Below are 21473 nucleotides of genomic sequence, written 5' to 3' on the forward strand. Positions count from 1 at the left end.
CGCGCCTTTAATACTTGAAATTTTGCCGTTTTTGTATGCTTGAATTGCTAAGAGAATTCTTCCCTCCTTACTTTGATCGTGTTCGGTCATGGTTGCTACGTTATAAACAGATGAAGTACGTGTCGGGGTAAAAAATGAAGAGCGATCGGCTCGCTTGGGCGATCGGTTCGCTTCCCGATCACGTTATTCTTTTAATTGCTATAAATTATGATACTGACTGAATTATATACATTGTACCTATACAACCGTGGCCGCTCAAATGCTGGTTATAACATTTATACTAAATTGAAGCTGTTCCTACAATAATTCCAAAACTCCTGAAACGTGCATATCATGTATTAATTTCCATCACTTGTCGCTCACACCTCTTCCCATCATATCTTCTGGAAGTAGTCGACGATCATCCGCGAAGCGTGCCCCAAATCGCGACTCGCATCCTCCACGCCCCGGTTCATGACCAAGATAATAGCTGCCGCGCCTGCGGTCAACAGCGCAACTTTCAATGCCATGGCAACGACTCCGTACGCCATCCTGGCCATTTGATTCAGTACCACCAGTGATAGCCATAAAATGACTAAGAGCATCACAATTGAAACTAGATCTGGTTCTGCGGTTATGAGTGAGAGCAGCGGCGGTCCTGCAAGTTTCTGGGCGTGCGTGAGTACTGTCCTGCCGTATTTTATTGGCGCGGATATGTATGGAGAGATTTGTGATAGAATGGCTAGATTGTCGGAGAAAGACATTTTTGTGGATTTGCAAGTCGTCTAAGCTGAAGCAAATATAAGAACACACTGAGGCGTTCAAAAGTTAACACCGACCTGTGATACCTAGTTCACTTGTAGGACTATTGATGCAACCTAAAGGTGGCCTCAGAGACCATCTAATTGGCACCTCGTTGTACTGGAGAGCAGAGTGACGGCGATAGTCAAGAAAGACCGATCAATTCGATTAAAGTGAAGTTCAATTTGTTATTGATTGATCTTCGCTATTATCGCTGTCACCAACAAAAGCGCGACAAGCTTAGAGGGCGGGTAACGCGAGAATTCCGCTTCGAGTCTTTCCTTCTAGCCTTTAACCTAACCCCGATGCCTAAATATCTTTATTCAAGGTTTTGACGTAACCGTCCAGATATAATCTTTTACACCGCGGAACCAGGTCGAAGATATAAATTCGCCTAAGCATGTAATGACGTCGCGCCTCGAACGACCCTCCGGAGATGTCACCTTTGTTTGTCACTCTCGATGTCACCAACTTCTCCAGATTCAGGATCGTCGGAATACCGAAGCTAGGGGTAATCAAGGTTTTAAGGAAATCACTCCTGTTTCTGGCTGTCTTTTTTCCTAACCAGAATATGCGCGCAGCTTGCCACAAGTTGAGCTGCTCCATCTCTTAATAATATATGATCTGAAAGCTTAGACATAGGGCTGGACACGAATACGATTTTCTTTATTCGCATTCGTAAGCATGAAGCATCCAAATATTCGCATTCGAATTGCGAATATTCGTACGAATGCGAATATATTCGTCATTCGTGTCCACCCCTACTTAGACATAGTTTTAAGTACCAAATGAAGCACACCATAATGACAAACCGCAACCAAAACTGTGACACACAAACTCGACATGCTCGTACCCGAACGTTCATCAACGCACAAAATCATTAATAAAAATGACGCAGCTGATCTGAATACCTCATAATCTTGCGCAGCATCTTGCCATTATTGTGAGTAATACTTATGATTTCGAAACAGCTTCGTGAATCGCATACAGACGGTGTGGGAAATCGGTTCTACGTAAAAGGCAGCCTTCAGGACCCTACTCCCAATACGGTTAGGGCACAATGGAAGACACCTTAAGTGGGAGTCCATAACTTGCAGACCGAAAGTTGACGACATTGAGGATTTCGTCTATAGACAATTTGCAAATTTGGTGTATCGATTTTTTTTGCTCCCGTCCACGATCGTAGGATTACCTTACAGCAGCTTAGGCATTCACTACGAGTACGATGTCGGCAGAGGGAATCTCGCGCAAACGAAAACGGCCAAATCTTTTCACCAACGATGGTTAGTTGCAACATCATCTCCGGATTCACCACATCAACTAACTAACTCACAATTCTAGTGCGAGCTTTGATGTATGCATTCGGAGACGTTCCAAATCCTGAGCGTGAATCCGTAGCGGTACTCGAGGACATTTTAACAGATTATATAGTCGATATGGTAAGTATATGCCCAGAATTTTCGGTTTGATGACTAGGCTTATAAGTACCTATTTCTGCAGTGTCACGAGGCAGCACGGATGGCCCGGACAACGAATAGAAATAAAGTCAAAGTAGACGATTTCAAGTTTGCGTTACGACGCGATTACAGGAAACTCGGACGAGTGGAGGAATTGCAGCGCCTTTCAAAAGAGATACATGAAGCTCGCAAGACATTCGACGATTCGGAAGGGAAGTCGTTGTCGAAGAATTTGGGTGATAAGGACAAGTGAATGAGCGGTGCTACCTGATAAAGGCGGTATCATGTTTGTACAATAGGCGATTATGATGTGTTTGGTGTCTAGGAACTCAGCGATACATATTTTAATACATGCATGCACAATTATAAATATGTATACATACAAAAAAACACCCGTCGATGCAAAAAGGACATATTATATGTACATGTTCATTATATACAAAAAAAACCGAACACCGACCGTAGAGCATTATGCAAGAATACGAAAATACGGTACACGTCTCTTCAGAGGAGGCTTATTCATGAACTGGGCTCGTCGGCTCAGCCGGATGTACTCCTCAGCATCGTCCATGACACGTGCTATCTTCCCACTAATGGTATCTGCCGTGCCGCCTTCTTCGATAAATTTCTGTATTAACCGATCTCGGACCGTGGTTAACTTACTATAATCAAGCGAAGCAACTGCGTATGCACGGAGAGCCCAGACAGTCATCTGGCGAACGAATAGATTGTCGTGCTCCTTATCTTGCATCAGAGTATCCAAGAGGTTTTCCAATCGCGCAAGCGTCCATTCGGAACTTGGATAGCCGCCATGAATATAAAAGCCTTTGAGAAACAAAATATAGGCGCGCCTCCGAGTGAGCCTAAACTCATCCATGCGGTTAATCGTCTCTACCAGCGACTCATAATCGCCAATAGATGCATAGTAACTAAGTAGGGGATGATACGTTGTGTCTCGTGGAGCAATTGCCACTGTATCTTCCGGATCCGGAATTTGGTCGTCGCCAAATTGTAATCGCAGGCGTCGCCGATTTCTCGCCATTCTCTTCAAATTTCCCGCGGAAAACCTCAGTTGCCTTTTAGACAACTGCGGGGTAATCCATCCCTCCTCTGTCGCTCGCATTTCAATAAACCGCGTCAAACTTTTCGCACCTGCAACGTCTCGACATCGCACCAGGGCAGCTATCATGGCTTCGAGCACGACAATATCTGTGATCTGTTCTGCTTCAATGAACTTCTGGTATAAAACTTGCAAAGCTACCTTGTTACCAAGCTTTGAATAATAGGTCATCAAATTGACATATGTAAATCTGTCTGGAGCTATTTTCCGCAGACGCATTTCCTCGACAATCGCGGCCATTGCTCCAAAATCACTTGCAGCTGTCACTGCCGTCATCAAGACATTGAATGCGGACGCTTCACGGGCAATGACGCCTTGCATCTCCATCTCCCTGAACTTGTTAAACGTGCGTGTAACCACTGAAGCTCGTTTATGTCGCTGAGCATAATGGCAGACGAGTGACAACTCCACAAGATGTTCCTTGTAAGATACAGGCAATCCGGCTGCCTTAAGGTCGTTCAATATCGTCGAGTAATGCTCCAGATATATTTCGTCATCCTTGGCCGCCGCAGCGTAGTTCGACAATAGAAATTCTAGGTGTGGCGCTCTGATATGCAGTGGCCGAGGTTCTGGCATCTGTATATATCGCGCAAACATTTTCGTCATCGCCTTCTTTGAAAAGGAAAATATGCGCGCGTGCACCAAAGATTGATAAAACGGCTTGTAAAGCGTACTCGATACTTCGCGAAAAGTGTGCAATTTTGATCGTTGCACCCAAACTTCAGCATGTTCTGTAACCACAGAATCAAACGACTGTCCTTCAAGCCAACCGATTTCTCGTATTCGCACGTTCGCTAATAACCATTGCGAGAGAGCCGTCCGTGATTTCAGAAATTCGCCAGCTGCAACCTCTCGGCTGGTTCCCTTCCTGCCACCGCTATGTTTTGCATCATTATCACCACGAGAACCATAAATTATCGACTGAACCTCGTCTGTCTCACTCTCTAGGTCGTCGTCTAGGTACTTCAAATTTTCTTCCTGTTCAACATTCTGAATAGTTTCTTCATCTGCGTGGTAACTCCCTGAAGGCTCACGCTCCGCAAAGCCAGCCATGGAGTTTCCGCCAAATGCAGAATGACTAATCCACATCCATCGTTCACACCGTACTGGCGACCGCCGTGACCACCATCGGTGTCTCGGTCGGCCACGAGTAATAACTGGAACGACAGGTCGGAGTGCACTTCTTTGCACTTGGGTCCACATTGAATTGAGGTGTGTGGTATGCCCTTTGCAGATCCAGTCGAGTCCCTGATGTCAGGATCGTTGTGTGCGATCTGTGATGTTGCCAGAGCTAGAGTCGTGAATTTTCTTATGGTAATGCCGAAGGAGGTGCGAAAATCATAGCTGCTCTGGGGCGTCGTTTCGGATATTGCAATTACAATTGGAGTGGTGCACACAGCGCGCAAACTGTGTAGCTGTACGTCAGCTAACGAATACGCGCACGGAAACTGGTAGAATGACTTCAATGCGTGGATACAGTGAATGTGGAAACATAAATTACAGTTGATCAGTTGTTCTCAGGCCTGAAAATTAAGCCGCGTTATGGAACCTTAGTCTCGACCCGCGTTGGTGTGTTACCCGTCGTTAGTTATACCTCCAAAGGCTGGCCCGGCCCTTAAATTCCGACTTCGGGTCCGCACCTTACAGGCGAAATCGACTCAAATTTTAGTTCCCGAGCAACGGTAATCAGCACACAGCATCTTCCTGGTGCTGTCAACTTTGTAAATTGTCACAAATAGCACCATGAAGCCACAATCCGACGTCTTCGAAATTATCAAGCGTACCTCTCGCCTTCTACAAACAGGTGTGGTGAAAGGGGAGCCAGCATGGTTTAAAGCTGTACTTGCACACCCACCATCGACGGCCGACGCCGTCCAAAGAGTCGATATTGTCAAGCTACGGAAAAAGCACCCACACTTGAGTGTCAAGAAGATGATGAAGCCAATGGAAATCGTGTACCCTGAGGATCGGATTCGAAAGTTATTTTACAGACAACATCCGTGGGAACTTACGAGGCCGAGAATAGTGGTCGAGCAAGACGCGCTGGATTTTCAGCGGTGCGATTGGAGTAAGTTGGAGCAGGAATATAAGGGATTAGATGGCGAAAGGTTAGTATTTGCCAAGAAATGCGAGGTGATGTTCAGTATGTGCTTACGAGGACTAATAGCGTTGTTCAACGGACTCTTTGGTTAATACGAAAGAAGAGATTATCACAGGACGAGGCGTATGATATTGCGAGAAAGGAGTTTTATTCGCTGCGAGTGAAGGAGACAATCGAGCGACAAACTGCCGAGGAGGAAGCTCGTATGTTTGGTGCTGTCTTCTCCAAGTCTTACAACCAGCGAGGTATAGAGAATGAAGCTGCGTCACTTGAGGAGTGGAAGACTAGGGCGCAGTCCGTGACCAAGCGAATGCGGTCACGGTTTGGCATGGCGGGTGACGAAGAGGATGAGGCCGGTCGAGAGGCCGAAATGGACAATTGATCACCAGGCTAAATTTTTGTACATACGTCAATCCTACGGAGAATAGACAAGTGTATTATAAGGATCACCTCTTATTATATGCGATTTATTGTTTGCTATGCACACATTCATGCTCACATTGGGGTCTTGCGAATGAGTCTATATAGAAAAACACTCTCGCGCGAGAAGTCCTTGTACTCTTCGTAGTCCTTGATCTATTATAGTAGCATGTTAGCAAATTTTGCAATGGACTGTAATTACAATTCTCACTTCTTCTATCCGAAAGTTCTTCTTGATGGACTATAACGAGGACGACTGTTAGCGCCTTGTAACAGTGCATCATGGATGACATTGTTACCTGAAAGAACCGTTTATCAGCCTGGCGAGTTCTGTTAGCCATGGGGTGAAAATGTCTACAACCGCACCTACTTACTTTGCGCCTCCTTTTATAGCTCATCAGCACTAGGGTATTATCACCAGTCATTGCCAGCAACGTCGTCTCCAACAACGGAAACGAAGGCTCATAATACACACAGTCAGCGGCTAATATTACGTCTGGAAAAGGCCTAACGTAATGTTCAGGTAATTCAGTTCCCCAATCTAGTACCTCAGCAGAGACAGTGCCTTGTAGATCGTTTAATTCGACATTGTCGGCCATGAGGCTGAGCATGTTCCTTTTTTCGACACCTTCAGTAAATAGAATGGCATAGTCAGAGTGGCCAAACTTACACTTGATCAGTAACTATTATATCCAGCCCCGTATCTTTGACTGCGCTGCCCCTTGGGGCCAGGTTATACGCGTTGCCCAGAGCAAGTCTATATCGCAGGTTAATCCATGCTCATATCTTCATGGCCCATCTTTCCCGGCTGCATACCCAACCAATCCAGTCCCGCTACCCAATTCAATAATCTTTATTTTTCGCTTCGCCGACTCCTTCCACACGACCTCGTTCGCGAGGTACTTTTCGTTCTCCCTCGCACCAATCAAATACCGCGACAGCAATTCCCCCGCCGGCCATACCTTGCCTCCACACCCTGCCGCTCCACCGTCGTGTTTGATTTTCACGACAGTGCCGTTTAGTGTGACTTCGAGAACTCCCGCTTGTGAGGTCGCGTAGTCTACACCGGCAAACTTTGTCACGTCTTGCGCGAGCGGGATAAGATCAGAAGCGAGAAGTAGGGATTGGAGAGGGTCGTCCGACTCGCTGTCAGATGGTGTTGTAGATTGTATCGGTGACGGTGACTTTGCTATTAGACTTGGTGACATGGTAGGCTCTATCATATAACTAAGTTTAGAAAGAACGCGATATCGTAAATTTGATGCGCGTGCTGTTGCTGTGCAATTGGTTGTATTCGTCGAGTGTACTCGTGGTCTGGTTTTGCTCACTAAACTGGGAAAATTACTAGGGTCCTGACGTGTTACGGCGCCCAACATCAGGCAATGGACCAGTTATCTACAAATAAACAACATCTACATTACCAAACCCAATAACTGAGAATTGTATGCAGTAGATATTATGTTGCAAGCGCCAAGCGGCAAATAAAATGCCGGGAAAAGAACACCTAATATACTGGGACCAAGTCCATGATCATGAAAGCCGTAGTACGTAATATTCACGAAAAGCTATATACCAGCGTAACATAAATCACAACGTATAATACAAGATCCAACTCAATATTTTCATCTAAGCGTTACTGCTCACCTGGCCGCTCCTTGCCTTTTTCTTGGCGGCTTCTGCTTCTTTCTCTGTCTCGATGTCCTTGACATATTGCTCAATGCTATCGAAATCCAGCATCTGAAGTGAGTCAGCATACAAAGTTCATAATTTACTGTAAGTCTAACAAACCTCCATAGGCTTTCCTGGCGCCATGATCGCGATTTCAATGTTTCGAGCACCGGTCTGCACTACTTCCAGCAGACTCTTAATGGCTAGTCGGATGGTCTCCTCGCGGTCCATATCCTCCTGATAATTTCTCTCTAAAAACTCCCGCACAGTCTTACTGCTGCGTCCGATGGCGTTTGCTTTCCAAGCAGAATATATACCAGAAGGCTCAGTCTGATACAACCGCGGCAAATCGTCGTTAGGATCGAAGCCAATCACAAGAGTCGAGATGCCAAATGGACGAACACCACCGCTCTGTGTATAACGTTGCTGAACGCCGGCGATGTATTTAGTGAGGTACTCGATCGTGACCGGGTCCTCGACGGTCAACCGGTGGGATTGAGCCTCAACTCGGGCTTTGTCTACCAGCACGCGGGCGTCGGCATTCAGACCTGCGAACGCGAGACAGACGTGGTGGTCTATCAAGGCAATTTTGGATGGAGTAATGCGCGTGTCTTGGAGTTTCATAGCCGTGCGCTTCTCGCAGCCGAGGACGACGATGTTAGAGCCTTTCACGCCAACGGCACATGTGCCGCGTTTGACGGCTTCGAGAGCATACTCAACCTCTGTCAAGTAGTTAGTTCGTTTCGAGTTCGGCGCGACTAGACGTAAATGTATTACATACGAAAGACGTGGCCATCAGGGCTAGATGAATATGATGTTAGCGCTGGCCATCATTCATCTGGCCATGATCCATGCAAATCGACATACCTGAAGACGGACAATGCACGATCGTATCCACTCATTATGGTCCGTTATATGGATGGCGTAATCTCTAAACCAATATATAGCTGAATCAAGTATCCGATGCGATGCAATGGTTGCTGTATGTCTAAAGTGTTTGGTGATATTTAAGTGTCAGCAGTGTGTCTTGCTAATAGCCGTGCACACGGCGTTGCGAGGTCTTCAACCGCAACCAGCCTGTAGTCGGCTTATGCTCACTGCGCCGCGGCTTGGGTGAACCGCTAAACCTTGTCTGCCATCGTACGCGAACTGCAAAAGTTCTTAACGGGTTATAGAGTATATGACTACGGCTTGAGACGACGCAATTAATATACATTGTATAGCGCAATCGAGATGCGCCAGACAATCAGACTAATACGCGTTGTACGGGGAGTTCACGCGAACAAGTTCGCAAATAAACTGACCTCGCCAATGAGATTATCGATTGCCTCCAAATGCGCTGTGGTCGCAGTTAATTCAGGTCAGCGAAGGCAATATGCTAGTGCTCCTACAGGAACCCAGGTAGTCAAACTTACGAGTACGATGTACCCTGACGTTGTTCGCGACGAGCGATTTGGCAAGGTAAGCTGCCGTATACTTTATTTTTTTTCCTCATCGAAGTCAAGTATAACACTCGAGTTTAGATAACCGCAGAGGACATCGAATATTTCAAATCGGTTTTGGCCCCGGGTTCGGTGCTCACGGCCGCGGAGGAGGATCTTTCCGGGTACAACGTCGACGCTATGCGCAAGTACCACGGGCAATCTCAACTCGTTCTAAAACCACGGTCGACCGAGGAAGTCTCGCTTATCATGAAGCGGTGCAACGCGCGAAAGCTCGCCGTCGTGCCGCAGGGAGGAAATACCGGTCTCGTGGGCGGCAGCGTACCTGTGTTTGACGAGATCGTGATTTCGATGAGTTTGATGAACAAGATACGCTCGTTCGACGAGGTCTCGGGCATCCTTGTTGCCGACGCCGGCTGTATTCTCGAGACCACAGATCAGTACCTAGCAGACCGGGGGTATATCTTTCCGCTTGACCTTGGCGCAAAGGGGTCCTGCCATATTGGGGGAAATGTCGCGACAAACGCAGGTGGACTACGATTATTGCGATACGGCAGTTTACACGGCACCGTACTCGGTATCGAAGCCGTGATGCCTGACGGCACAATTTTCGACAGTCTTGGAAAACTCCGAAAGGACAATACTGGTTACGACATCAAGCAGCTTTTCATCGGATCAGAAGGAACGCTTGGGGTCATTACCGGCATCTCTATTTTCTGCCCGCGCCGGTCCAAAGTCGTCAACGTCGCCTTTTTCGGTCTCGAGTCCTACGAAAACGTTCAGCAAGCATTTGTTAGGGCCAAAGGTGAGCTCTCCGAAATTCTGTCTGCGTTCGAATTCATGGACACTGCGTCCCAAGAGCAAGTTGCCCGTTTCAGCGAACTGCGGAGGCCATTAGACGAGCCACACAATTTCTACGTGCTAGTCGAGACATCGGGCTCTAATCGTGTGCACGATGAGGAGAAACTGCAGACATATCTCGAAGGGTTGATGGAGTCTGACATTATTGCCGACGGCGTGCTCGCCCAGGACGAGACGCAGGTTAAGAATTTGTGGACTTGGCGTGAGGGTATTCCCGAGTCTTTAGGCAAGTCAGGTGGCGTGTACAAATATGACGTTAGTATCCCGCTTGAAGAGTTGTATCAATTAGTGGAGGACACGCGCGTTCGCATTCAGGAGTTTGGTCACGATATCGGCACTGAAGGCTCTAATGTCGTTAATGTTGTTGGATACGGACACCTAGGCGATGGAAACCTGCATCTTAATGTCGCGGTCAAACATTATGACAAGGAGATTGAATATATTCTTGAACCGTGGGTATACGAGTGGATCGGTGAGTCAATTTTACCTAGACCGTCTCGTCCGTAGCGATCAAAGTATGTCAAGTTTAACAAAGCATAGAAAAACGTCACGGATCAGTCTCTGCTGAACACGGCCTCGGTTTCGCGAAGAAGCCATATCTCAAGTATTCCAAGGACCAGAGCGTGATTGAACTAATGCGGCAAGTCAAGAAAGTTTACGATCCGGTGAGTTCCCTTTGTCATTGATGTGTACATTGTTCATGTTCCCTTTATGGCTTGTTGCCCAAATGCGGTTTGGAGATTAACGGAGAGCCCCGCCAATTACGTTTTCACGATCCTCAAATTGTTGAGTACGCTGTCATGTCTTGTGACCTGCAAGTGAGCAGCGGACGTGCACGTCTGGTCGAAGTAAGATTTGTGATTGTGATGCGAAGTGGCGGGGGCGGGAGGCGGAGGCCAGTCAAACGGCGCGAAATGCGGAGGTGAAACCGAGCCGCAACTGGGGATCTATGACCTATAATTGCCCATGGAATCAAACAGGCTAACATGTTTTGTCTTAGAACGGAATTATGAATCCTTACAAGTACATTTAATTAGATCTAGAAGAAAAAGATAATTTTCGGATGGTGGCATTTGGACGTCAATAGAGACAAAAAGTCGTAAATTGGACTCCTTTGTAAGAAAACAATAAGATAGCTAAAATTCAATAAACTAAAAGTACACTCAATTAGCAAAAGTGAAGGAACGGCACAAAACTAGAAACACTCCGTCTGAAGTGGCCGACAGCAGAACATGTCATTCAAACCAAAACTCAACCAAAGCTCGGCCATCGTCCAATCACGACATCCAAAACATTCAATTGGCAAAAAGAATGCCAAGTGAGACATCATTCGATACATGCCCAACATCATAGTTTATTCTAACCAAAATGACATTGAAACCAAAATGTGAAGTTAAAAATGAATCCCTACAATACAAGCTTAGTAACCCCCCAGCGAGCAAAATTGTATGGTACAGAATAATACAAAAATAGTCAAAAATACGATTAAAACAAATCCACGCATCCAAACCGCTGTTCGACACCAAACACGCCAGGTAACTTCCACTCATCGTCCACGAACGTGAAGTACACGACGTTGCCTTGTGTGTCCGTGATCTCCCGGATGCTCCAAATCGCGATCTCCTGCTCTTGTTTTCCGGCGACCGCGAAGCCGTTTGCTTCGGTTGCGGCACTAGGCCAGCCGGCTTCGAGGACGACGGCAGGGAGTTGGAAATTGCACGCAGCCTCCGCGTTTAAGATTTGCTCGCGGACGAAGATACCAGCGTCTTGAGGCTTTACGCTCGCGTCAAAGAAAGGCTGGACATTCACGCCGACGGCGTCAATAGCAGGACACAAGATGTCACGATGCTCGTCGATGACAGTTGGAGTCTCGGCAGTGGTGACAGGGCCCAGATAGCCACGTTCGCGGAGGACCTTTCGCGTTTGCACGAGGAACGCTGCCAAATCCGCTGCGGTAACAAAGCCGTTGAATATAGCCTCGTTGCCAACGACGACCATGTCAACCACATCCCACGACTTTCTCGGCCACTCAAGAATCCCACTGACCTGCTGCTGCGCACCCGTAAGACCGGACTCTTCATTGAGAGAGACGCCGAGAATCAGCTTGATACTTTCAGCTGCAGCTGCATCTCCAACGGTGATGAGACTCGCGCAGTCAGTAGAATAGAGCCTGACGGCGCGGAATCCCTTGGACGCAATCTGGTGGACGTCAGCCGCGACTTCCTCAGCGGTCTTGCACACGCCTTCTGCGGTGTATGGCGCGTAGGCGATGGCCCATGGACCGGTTCTCTTAGCAGCAAACTGCAGTGCAACCTCGTCTCGTCTGCGAAGTGCAGCTGCCGCAGAGGGCGTGGTGGTCGCTACAATCGCGGTGGTCTCGGCCACTGTGGTGACAACCCCTCCGATAGTGTATGTGCCGGGAGTGCATGAAACGGTAGTGTACGCAGTCTCGTCGACACTGGTTGTTACTAGCATCACTGGCATGTTTTCTGTAGGACTAGCTGTCAAATAGGAAGTCACAACAGCGGCATCGGACGAAGTCTGCCAGGGCACAGTGATGATAGTCTGCGTAGAGCAAGGCACAACGATTGTCTCCTCGACAGTCAACGTTGTAGTCAGCTCGCCAATACTGTATGTGCCAGGCGTGCATGTAGTTGTCGTGTAGACTGTAGAGTAGACTGGCGTGACGGTGACGAAGACAGTGACGGTTGAGAAGAAGGTAGAAGTAGAGTCAATCTCTGTCGATGAGGTGGTCGCTGTCGACGAGGTGGTTACTGTCGACGTGGTAGTCGGCGTCGACGACGATGTAGTTGGTGTCGACGTGGTAGTCGGTGTCGACGAGGTCGCTATTGTCGACGATGTAGTCGGTGTCGACGTGGCCATTATTGTCGACGATGTAGTCGGTGTCGACGAGGTAGTCGGTATCGACGAGGCCGTTATTGTCGACGATGTAGTCAGCGTCGGCGACAATGTCGACATTGTACTTGGCGTAGGTGTAATGATCAAAGTCGTCTTCACCGAGGTCGTTGTGGTCGACGTGTGGACTGAGGTGATGGTCTTGGTCTTTGTGACGTCCTGCTCGAACAACGAGGCCGACGTCGAGATACTTGCAGGCGAAGGCGACGACGGGTAAACGGTGACGTAGACGTACTGGACCTCTGTAGAAGTGTAGCTGATGGACGAAATGGGTTGTACAGACGTGGATGGCGTGGTCATTGATGACGATGTAGTTGTGGGCACTAGAGTGGTCAGTTACGATCACATGTTTGTAAGGAAACAACTTACCGTATTCGACCAGCCAACTTGTGACGTACGTATAGCATTCACAGCCACTGGCACTGCTCTCGTCCAGGGCCACTGGAAAAGCGACTGGCGCGCGACGGTGACGGTGGTGAACATGAGGCTTTGCGGAGACAGTGGAAAGGGCAATCGCGGCGAGCGCGAGATAGCGGGAAAACAGCATGGTGCCTGATTAGCGAACCTAGCGGAAATCGAAAATGAGAGGACAACGCTATAAAAACGAGGGACGGGCTTTACGCGAAAAGAGTGCACGCGTGAAAGCTGACGCCGTCGCGTCGATTTTGAAACGGGAAGCCTTCGGATCGGTTGTAGAGCGTAAAGGGAAGAGAAGCGAAAAAGAAGTCACGAAGGGGTTAGTCGGGCGGGCGTAGTGTTCTTGTCCCGCCTATTGTGCACAGGGTCCGTGGGCTTCTGAAGCCACCGCTGTTGTGTGTTCGCGCCGCAAACAGTCTAACCCGTGCCCGACGTGATGAAAGACGCGTGTCCTACGCGTACCTCACGCGTCACTACCGCGCAAACTCGCACAACACAGTATTTTTCTATTGGGTTCAAACGCCACTGTCCTTTTACTGCAGAAATATGAATTGATATGCAATTACTCTGAGTATTAATTGCAGATGCTAGTTAGCAATACGTCCCTGGCCACTCTGCGCTTTCATTGGCTTGCATATGTTTTCTACCTGCGGCTGCGACATGCGGACCCTGGCCCTGACATCATTTTGAACACTCGGCTATAGAGGAGAGATGAGTATGGTGCCTGATTAGGAACATTGCTAGCCGTATTCCGGCACTGGCCTCATTCCAGCCATCTAATTCAAATCCTATATTATTGTTTATTTCTCTTTCTCTTCTTGGCGGCCAGCGTTGGGTTTAATATCTTGCTACCTAACAATATTACAGCTCGTTTGTCGAAATTATCGTACATATCTATCTATCTTACAAACAGCAGCCACAATTTTACACCACGTCGCGGATCAGCAGCCATACGTAAACACCGCCAGCTACGCTCCCTACCCGCACCAGGCGCTCCATGAACTCCCGCTTCAGAGTGCCGGGCCGGCCCATTGTCCACAGCACCCATTTGTTACGCTTGGCCCTCTGTAGGTACGCCAGCACAATCTTCACCGCCGTCGGATAAGTTCGATAAACCCTGCTTCCCTTGTCCTTGTCGCTGCCAAGGTGATCCAGTCCCGCCTTACCGTACTTCTTGCTCGCCCGCCAAGCTCGCGCTGCTCCCAGAAACGTGAGGACGAATGTCAACACCAATGCTTTAAAATATTGCCTGAAAATATCAAACTGCGACGGCAAAAGGCACAGTTTCGTCTGGAACGTAGGCTCCCCCATTTTCCTGCTCTCTCCCGGGTTCCACAGCGACACCATCTCAATCGCCGGGTACGAAACCCCCATCGCGATCGAAAACGTCTTGACAGTAAACTCCACCGTCGCGCGTGCTCCTTCGCTGTACGAATGGATGTGCCGGCAAGCATCGTGGTCGTCGCCCGAGAAAATTGCGACCGGGTGCAGCTTCTCGAGAATCTCAAGCGACAATTCCGAATTAAGGACGGTCTGGTACTGGTGCCCCCGTGATATCGGAAGAGCTGGCTTGCCTTCGCGCTTCGGGCCACACGGCGTATCAGGTGGTCTGTAAAACGGGATGTGCGACAGGACTATTCGTGGCAATGTCATCTCGTCCGTGCGTTTAACGAGCGCGTCAAAGAACGCGCGTGGCGGACCGTATATATCTTCGTTGTTGGTGTTCATCATGCTGTCCGTGTCCAGGATCACGACGCTGTGGTTCCCGATTTCGATTTCGCGGGACGGCTCTCCGAAGTACGCTGTAAACCGTTGAAGCGCTTCAACCACAATAGTGTCGCCGAGTCCGATGTCATGGTTACCAGCAACTTCGAAGAGTGTCAGTTTGCCAGGGTAGATGGGAAATATTCTCAGAAACCGCTTGTACTCGGCCATCCACTTCTCATGGTCCCATCTTCGGCCCCCGTCAAACAAGTCTCCAAGAAAAATAGTTGCATCTGATGAGAGAATTGTTTCGACGTATTGCCATGCGCGGTGCATGTACGTGTCCACGTAGAATTCTGTCAGTCCGAGGAAGAGTGAGTTCCGGCCAGGGTATGTGTTGTCGTCCACTAACTGTGGGTCTGCAACAAGCACCACCCGCTCTGGCGTCGCGCCTTCAGGCTACACACCAATTAGCACGTTTAAATTTTCAGATCAGATATGTATAGATCTACCCAATGTTCCCAGTTCTCCCACTGACATGCCCGGATCGATCGTTCAATCACCCTCCGCTCGCCCCAGACCAACACAACAACCCACAATAGCCGCAAGGCATTCACCAACGTAAATAGCTTTTTGAAAATATGGCCTAGCTGAATATTTCCAATTCGTAGCGAAGGAACTTGGAACGGCGGCCCACGACGCGTGGCCCGGGGCCTCGAGGCGTGGTATAGATTCGGTGGATAGGATGCCTCGTATGTAGGCATTTGTGTCCCTCTGAGACGTTGCAGATTATCGAATACCAAAGTGCCGTGCCTATTGATCGCTGAAGATTAGGATGATACAATGATACTGTCTATTATAGATGATGTCGAGTGAAACTGATGGATACACGTGGATTAGACAAGCTTGAACGAGTGATCGTGTGAATGCTAAATTCAAATTAAATCTAACTCACGTGATCACAAAGCAGGGGCACATCCCCTCCTTCTTCGCTACAATTAACGTGCTCAATCCATACCTTCCATCCGCGCACTTGTCGCTCTATTTAATACTGGGGATTTACATTTACTCGAATTTACAAATATTTAACAAAGAATGATGTTAAGCCCGGAATTGGTCATTAACCTTCCCCGTGAACATTTGGATAATCTCATTTAATTTGGATCGTCAAGTCCGCGGACCCTGGCATCACACTTATATAACGATGATAGCCTTTCTAGGCCTAGATTAGCTTGACAATTTTTCGACGTCAAATTCTTCTTTGCCAACGGAGATCACTAGCCTTGATCTTTGGCATTGTCGCTGCAGCTCAAATTAACTCCCCAAATGAGATGTACTTGCGTGTACATATCTTGCGCTATAATTGTCAATGGCACTCTAGATACAGACATACAGGCAGCGTGCATAGCCTAGAGTACGAGTACTGCTAATCCCAACAGTCTATCAACAGATTCTATCTGTAATTACGTCTCTACAGCCAGTCCCTTACCGCACGGCTATCAAACGAGCTCTGTCTATAACTCCCTCTCATCTCCCGCCCTAAGATATAAATAGCATAAAATGACATATGCACAGGCAAAAAATGATGGCTATCTGCGGCGTATGAATCGGTTCATAGACATGAGCGACACAACACTCGGATGAATAAATAAAGTTTGAATGTAGATCGTGGGATTCACACCATCAAACCGCCGCACGAAAATTAGACAATCAGCCTTAGTTGTATTCGCGAGCGAACCCGAGAACAGCCAACTGGCGCAACAGCAACGAATACTAGCTCAGACATTATCTGCGGTTTATTTATGTCTGATTAGTGCAGCAAATAAATCAATTGAGTGTCCTTGACAGGCAGGTAGCCCATACAACCCCACGGGATCACATAATAATAATCACGATGGCATCCACCCTACGGACATTACGGTTGCAGACCAGACTTTTACGGAAGCCCTCAACAGCAGCTATTCCAGTACATGCGTTCTCTCAACCGCTCTGGTGCAAGCGGATACCTGCGCGGTGGTGCACCCACATCACAGCCCACAGACCAGGTACACCAAGTTCCCCTTCAGCCGTTTTCGGTTTACTAAACCCGCAACGCTCGGCATTTTCAACATCTCGCCCTCGCGCAGCAGACGCTAATCCAGACTTGACATCCACGGTGCTCAACTCTGCAGCTGGTAACAATGAGGGGATAGCGTCCACCGGCGCGACGTCATGGGTCGACTATATCTTCGATTGGGACTGGCTTCTCAAATTTGCACAGTCCTGCGTGGACGCATACGTCTGGTTTCTCGACAAAACGGTCATCATCGGGGAAGTCTCTTTTAAAGTATTCTCGACTGTGCACGATGTCACAGGATTAACTTGGGGCTGGGTCATACCAATCACTTGCATTCTCCTGCGCGTCACGCTGACGTTACCGGTCGCGCTTTGGAGTAGGAAGAATGCGCAGAGAATGAATGAAATTGGAGGACTGGTTCAAGCGATTGGCACCTTAATCCGTAATGGCATGATCAAAGGCAGACTAAAAATCCTTCCTAAAGGATTTGACCGCAACGCGCTACCCGATCCATCTTCTACGAAAGAGCAAGTCGCTCAGATCTTCAGTCTTGTCGAGACGCCCAAGGAACGCATGCAAACACTCAAGCATTTCGCCAAGTCGAACTATAAACTCACGCAGAATCAGCTCCATGTGAGCATATGGCGGACGTTCGCCGTGGCGTTCGTACAGTCATTTATTTTATTTTTCGGTAGTCGTGGCGTTGCGCGGTATTCTCGTGTGCGAACGGACGATACGTCGGTATTGACGGAGGGGACGTACTACCATACCCAGGGAATGTTGTGGTTTCAGGACTTGGACACTGTGGATCCCTACTTGATATTGCCGGTCGTGTTCACTGCGATGACGTTTTTCAATATTGAGGTATGAAACTGTTAACTTTGAACAAAACGGACGGTGGCTGATTGTGAGTTAGGGATATGTCCGAGAGGGAGATAAAGTGCGAGCATTTAGACGAGCAAGGCAGGGTGTACTCTCACGCATTTTCTCTGTAGTCGCACGATTCGGAGGACTTTTCATCGTCAGCTTATCCTTCATTTATCCATCGGTATGTGTCACATTTTGCTGACGGGGTCGCAATGTCGCGCTAAATTCAAGATAGTCGTACACGATTTACTGGCTTACGTCAGCGCTCTACTCGATGGTGCAGAACGCGTTCATGAGACGGTATTATAAATTTGTTCCCGGAGACAAGATGGCAACGCCGATGAAACAACCTGCAAATCCTCTGCGGATTACCGCTACTCTGGACGATCGGAGTATGCAGCGGTTGATGGAGCAGACCGCGTTGCATTCGCCTGGCGTCCCTGTCGATCGGATTAAAATTACCAATTAAAGTTTTGTAAAGATGTGCTTGGTGGTTTTGTACATACATGCAATATATTTTGATACAACAATATACAAGTGCCGCATATTCACGAAGGTGACCCTCGCGAGATACGATCTACGCGACAGTATTCTTCTAACATTAGCAGCACTCTAAGACGTTCTAACCACCCTCTCTCGAAATTTTCTTCAGAAAATCTCGCAGCGGATTGTTGGGCTCTCGTACGATATTCAATTTGCTCTTCGGGAGACATTGAAAATGCTCTCGTTAGAGCTGTCGCGAGTGTCATTTCTCCGCTTGGATCAGTTGAGAAGTGAAAGCCTGCTTTGTTAGCCGGGAAACATCCGAAGAAGTAGGATGCATGCGTACCGATAGGTTTGCCATCGAATGGCGCGACAATATCCAGCATCGGCCCGCCACTCTCATGCACGACTGATATTAATCCAGCTGCCGTATATTCCACAACTCCGATCCCAAAATGCTCATTCCACATGGCATTAACACCTAAACTGGCAGTCCGTAGCCAATTCTTAACCTCGTCCCATTTCGCCTCGAGTACAAAGTGCACGACGTCGTTAATCCCAAGCTCACGTGCGAGCAATCGTAACTCATACACGCGCTTCTTGTCAAGATCGTCACGAACTGAGCCGATGAGCACGAGCTGTGTACGGGGCGGTGCCGCATCTGACTTCACGAACTTTGCGAATTCTTCGAGAATGATTTCATGCCGTTTCTCTAAACGAAATTGCGCGATTGAAAGAACGATTGGTTGTCGCGGCCTAGTAACTTCGAATTTCTGTAAGTCTGCGGTGGCACAGGGAGGGTACAGAATTTTGAACTCTAGTTTCTTGGATCTGTCGAAGGCGAGACTGAGGAGGCGGTTGAGCCACCACACAGACTTGATGTGGTTGAATGTCCATGTGCCATTCGTCATCACTACGTCAGCAAACGCGCCGACAAATGCATACATGAGCGCGAAGATGCGCCAGTATATGTACTTGGGCAATTGAGTTGTCAGGGATAGAGTCGAGAACATGTCGGTTGATATCATAGGGTAGTGGACGTATGCAGCGACGGGAATATTGAGCAGGAGGGACACCAACGGGTATGTGAATGCGTAGCCCATTGTGTCTATTGCGTTAGTTTACAGCCGACGTATGAGAACCAGGCTGCTTACCGACAAACACGTCCGGGACGAGCTTGCTGATTGCTTCGTAGCCGAGAGGTATGGAACCAAGTGCCTGCCCGAGCAACGTGAACCGGGGCCACGTCGACGCGGAAACAAGTTGCCGTTTGAGTAAATAGACAATGAATATTCTGTCTTCATCAATATCTATCTCGAAACGCGCCTGCGGCAATGTGAGTCGTCGTAATGAGTCAAACAAGAACAGACGCACCTTAACTTTCTCAATTATCTCTGATTTATGCACATCTGTGTCTCCGGTGTAAATCGCACAGATCACATTCTTGTGCTCTTTCAGGGTCGCATGGACAGCTCCCCACAGAACGCGCTCACCTCCGCCTCCGGCGTTGCTACAAATAGTTAAGACTTTATCTCTTTCATTAGCACCTCACATACCAATATGGGTGAAAAAATCCCACAATAACAGGCCGGGTCGCATTCTTCTTGACTTCACTCTCAGAAGTGCCCGCTTCATCCTCCGCAGGCTTGAAATTCTCAAATATACTCCGTCGAACGGCTTCCGACTTTCTTCGTAGACGAGATCCGCAGATCGCAGCGATGACTTTGGTAGTGATGTACACGCCAATGGCTGCTAACGTTGAAACAATAAAAAACAAACATAAATAGATCGCGATTTGGTGAGAGATTGTAGCTCGGGGGTCTGGCTTGAATGTGCGCAACAGCAATGTAGAAACAGATGTCTGAGTTTTGGCGAGCGGCGGGGATTGATTCGGGGATGACGGTGCTTTCATTGAAATTTGCTATCTGTTCGCAAAATTATTTTTATCTTGTATATTTCCGGATCACATGTGTTGGAGGTAATAATACTCTCACCTCTATATTGAAATGTGAAAACGTGTCGTCATGCTTATCCTTTTCACCGCTGCGGCTCATCGCGTGATAAAGTGATCCATCACGATTCCTTCTTTCTACAAAGCATTGGCGAATCTACCAACACCACTTTCTTGTCGAGCACGCTACAGAGCAGGCTCGTCAGACATCAAACAATTCGGCAGCAGAATGTTCGGACTCGGCCGATTATTTTACGGTGAGGCTTATGTTTTGGAGGCCCTGTGAGTGGCGCTGAACGGGTATTGACTGTATATAGTTATATTACTGCTCATTAATTCAATCGCTGTCCTCAGCGAAGATCGATTCCTGACCCGAAGTATGTAGTTATTTCTGGTTACATGAACCGTATAGCACGAATACTTTGATACATGTGCTGGCTGTGAATTCGACAGACTAATGGATGGACAGTCGGATGGTCGTCAGTGACTGTTGACAACGGCTTCGGGGCCGCAGATTCTACAAGTGTGAAAAATAAGATGATCAATCTAATATCTGCCGTGCGGACATTGATGAGAAGTATGCTGCCAAATTCTGCAAGAGTCCGGAATCAGTGAAATATAGACATTAACTGGTATTAGTACCGCTTATAGGGATAAATACGACTGTCATTATCTATGAATTGATTTTAGGCTGAGGGGCTATATGAAAACGACGCCATTGGAACAAAATTCGCGCAGCGAGATGCACGCTACAGCGAGCTGCCAGTCGAACATTGGCTTTAGACCAAAATTACCGGCGTGATGTCACCATGGCGGCGTTGTGTATTTTATGATTATGAGTGGTTTGGGGACTGTAATATATGTTATGACTATACATTTTACGCAGATAATATATATTAATGATATGTAACAAATGTCGCTATCAACTGTACAACACATCGAACTGAGAGCATGTAGACTAACTAATCCAGGCCACTCTTCATAAACTGCTGGGGCATTGAAGACCAAGATACCACAAGACAGTAGAGAGCAGGTGTGGTGTTTAGCGTCAAGTCACGGGTTATTAGTTGTAGATATTATTATGTAGATTTATACTATATTAGTAGCATTCCGCGCCAACCGCCGCGGAATCGGAATAATCGCCCGCCTTGGGGTAGGTACTGTTAGTTCCAATGAAATCGCTGGACAAGCAAGTATTTCGATCAGCGTCGGCCTGGCCCAGAGTCGGCC

At 47.9% G+C, this 21473-nt stretch overlaps 12 protein-coding genes across 12 annotated transcripts; 5 read left to right on the top strand and 7 right to left on the bottom strand.

Moving 5' to 3' along the window:
- Positions 1-80: 80 nt before the first annotated feature.
- V1513DRAFT_440323 (uncharacterized protein) lies at positions 81-997 on the bottom strand. Its single transcript, XM_066897347.1, has one exon. It carries the CDS (start codon positions 741-743, stop codon positions 375-377), a length of 369 nt encoding a protein of 122 aa, XP_066754761.1. The 5' UTR covers positions 744-997; the 3' UTR covers positions 81-374.
- An 894-nt stretch (positions 998-1891) lies between these two features.
- Positions 1892-2598, top strand: V1513DRAFT_440327 (transcription initiation factor IID, 18kD subunit-domain-containing protein). Its single transcript, XM_066897348.1, has 3 exons — positions 1892-2063; positions 2122-2219; positions 2281-2598. Exons 1-3 carry the CDS (start codon positions 2006-2008, stop codon positions 2488-2490), a joined length of 366 nt encoding a protein of 121 aa, XP_066754762.1. The 5' UTR covers positions 1892-2005; the 3' UTR covers positions 2491-2598.
- Positions 2565-4850, bottom strand: V1513DRAFT_440330 (uncharacterized protein). The gene has a single exon (XM_066897349.1). It carries the CDS (start codon positions 4558-4560, stop codon positions 2707-2709), a length of 1854 nt encoding a protein of 617 aa, XP_066754763.1. The 5' UTR covers positions 4561-4850; the 3' UTR covers positions 2565-2706.
- A 201-nt stretch (positions 4851-5051) lies between these two features.
- Positions 5052-5942, top strand: V1513DRAFT_440331 (mitochondrial 37S ribosomal protein mS23). The gene is made up of 2 exons (XM_066897350.1): positions 5052-5465; positions 5525-5942. The coding sequence occupies exons 1-2, from the start codon at positions 5101-5103 to the stop codon at positions 5838-5840; spliced, it is 681 nt and encodes a 226-aa protein (XP_066754764.1). The 5' UTR covers positions 5052-5100; the 3' UTR covers positions 5841-5942.
- Positions 5877-7180, bottom strand: V1513DRAFT_440335 (putative methyltransferase-domain-containing protein). The gene is made up of 6 exons (XM_066897351.1): positions 6695-7180; positions 6549-6635; positions 6253-6493; positions 6178-6198; positions 6090-6119; positions 5877-6034 (listed from the first exon to the last, which is right to left on the bottom strand). Exons 1-6 carry the CDS (start codon positions 7099-7101, stop codon positions 5954-5956), a joined length of 867 nt encoding a protein of 288 aa, XP_066754765.1. The 5' UTR covers positions 7102-7180; the 3' UTR covers positions 5877-5953.
- A 131-nt stretch (positions 7181-7311) lies between these two features.
- Positions 7312-8588, bottom strand: V1513DRAFT_396642 (nucleophile aminohydrolase). The gene is made up of 4 exons (XM_066895387.1): positions 8414-8588; positions 8328-8347; positions 7667-8268; positions 7312-7615 (listed from the first exon to the last, which is right to left on the bottom strand). Exons 1-4 carry the CDS (start codon positions 8446-8448, stop codon positions 7505-7507), a joined length of 768 nt encoding a protein of 255 aa, XP_066754766.1. The 5' UTR covers positions 8449-8588; the 3' UTR covers positions 7312-7504.
- Positions 8589-8697: 109 nt separating this feature from the next.
- V1513DRAFT_440345 (uncharacterized protein) lies at positions 8698-11011 on the top strand. The gene is made up of 4 exons (XM_066897352.1): positions 8698-9007; positions 9070-10321; positions 10390-10514; positions 10850-11011. The coding sequence occupies exons 1-4, from the start codon at positions 8780-8782 to the stop codon at positions 10880-10882; spliced, it is 1638 nt and encodes a 545-aa protein (XP_066754767.1). The 5' UTR covers positions 8698-8779; the 3' UTR covers positions 10883-11011.
- Positions 10964-13480, bottom strand: V1513DRAFT_396648 (glycoside hydrolase superfamily). The gene is made up of 2 exons (XM_066895388.1): positions 13135-13480; positions 10964-13088 (listed from the first exon to the last, which is right to left on the bottom strand). The coding sequence occupies exons 1-2, from the start codon at positions 13310-13312 to the stop codon at positions 11335-11337; spliced, it is 1932 nt and encodes a 643-aa protein (XP_066754768.1). The 5' UTR covers positions 13313-13480; the 3' UTR covers positions 10964-11334.
- Positions 13481-13962: 482 nt separating this feature from the next.
- Positions 13963-15788, bottom strand: V1513DRAFT_440348 (Metallo-dependent phosphatase-like protein). Its single transcript, XM_066897353.1, has 2 exons — positions 15399-15788; positions 13963-15345 (listed from the first exon to the last, which is right to left on the bottom strand). Exons 1-2 carry the CDS (start codon positions 15648-15650, stop codon positions 14107-14109), a joined length of 1491 nt encoding a protein of 496 aa, XP_066754769.1. The 5' UTR covers positions 15651-15788; the 3' UTR covers positions 13963-14106.
- An 813-nt stretch (positions 15789-16601) lies between these two features.
- V1513DRAFT_440350 (60Kd inner membrane protein-domain-containing protein) lies at positions 16602-18357 on the top strand. Its single transcript, XM_066897354.1, has 3 exons — positions 16602-17806; positions 17859-17990; positions 18045-18357. Exons 1-3 carry the CDS (start codon positions 16781-16783, stop codon positions 18276-18278), a joined length of 1392 nt encoding a protein of 463 aa, XP_066754770.1. The 5' UTR covers positions 16602-16780; the 3' UTR covers positions 18279-18357.
- On the bottom strand, positions 18273-20480 carry V1513DRAFT_440353 (uncharacterized protein). The gene is made up of 5 exons (XM_066897355.1): positions 19849-20480; positions 19667-19802; positions 19447-19618; positions 18639-19400; positions 18273-18590 (listed from the first exon to the last, which is right to left on the bottom strand). Exons 1-5 carry the CDS (start codon positions 20202-20204, stop codon positions 18358-18360), a joined length of 1659 nt encoding a protein of 552 aa, XP_066754771.1. The 5' UTR covers positions 20205-20480; the 3' UTR covers positions 18273-18357.
- V1513DRAFT_440357 (Yos1-like protein) lies at positions 20280-21303 on the top strand. Its single transcript, XM_066897356.1, has 4 exons — positions 20280-20500; positions 20561-20620; positions 20713-20820; positions 20883-21303. The coding sequence occupies exons 1-4, from the start codon at positions 20473-20475 to the stop codon at positions 20936-20938; spliced, it is 252 nt and encodes an 83-aa protein (XP_066754772.1). The 5' UTR covers positions 20280-20472; the 3' UTR covers positions 20939-21303.
- The last annotated feature ends 170 nt before the right edge of the window (positions 21304-21473 follow it).

The sequence above is a fragment of the Lipomyces chichibuensis genome (genome assembly GCF_038497645.1).
Source record: "Lipomyces chichibuensis strain CBS 12929 unplaced genomic scaffold V1513scaffold_7, whole genome shotgun sequence".
Taxonomy (NCBI): domain Eukaryota; kingdom Fungi; phylum Ascomycota; class Lipomycetes; order Lipomycetales; family Lipomycetaceae; genus Lipomyces; species Lipomyces chichibuensis.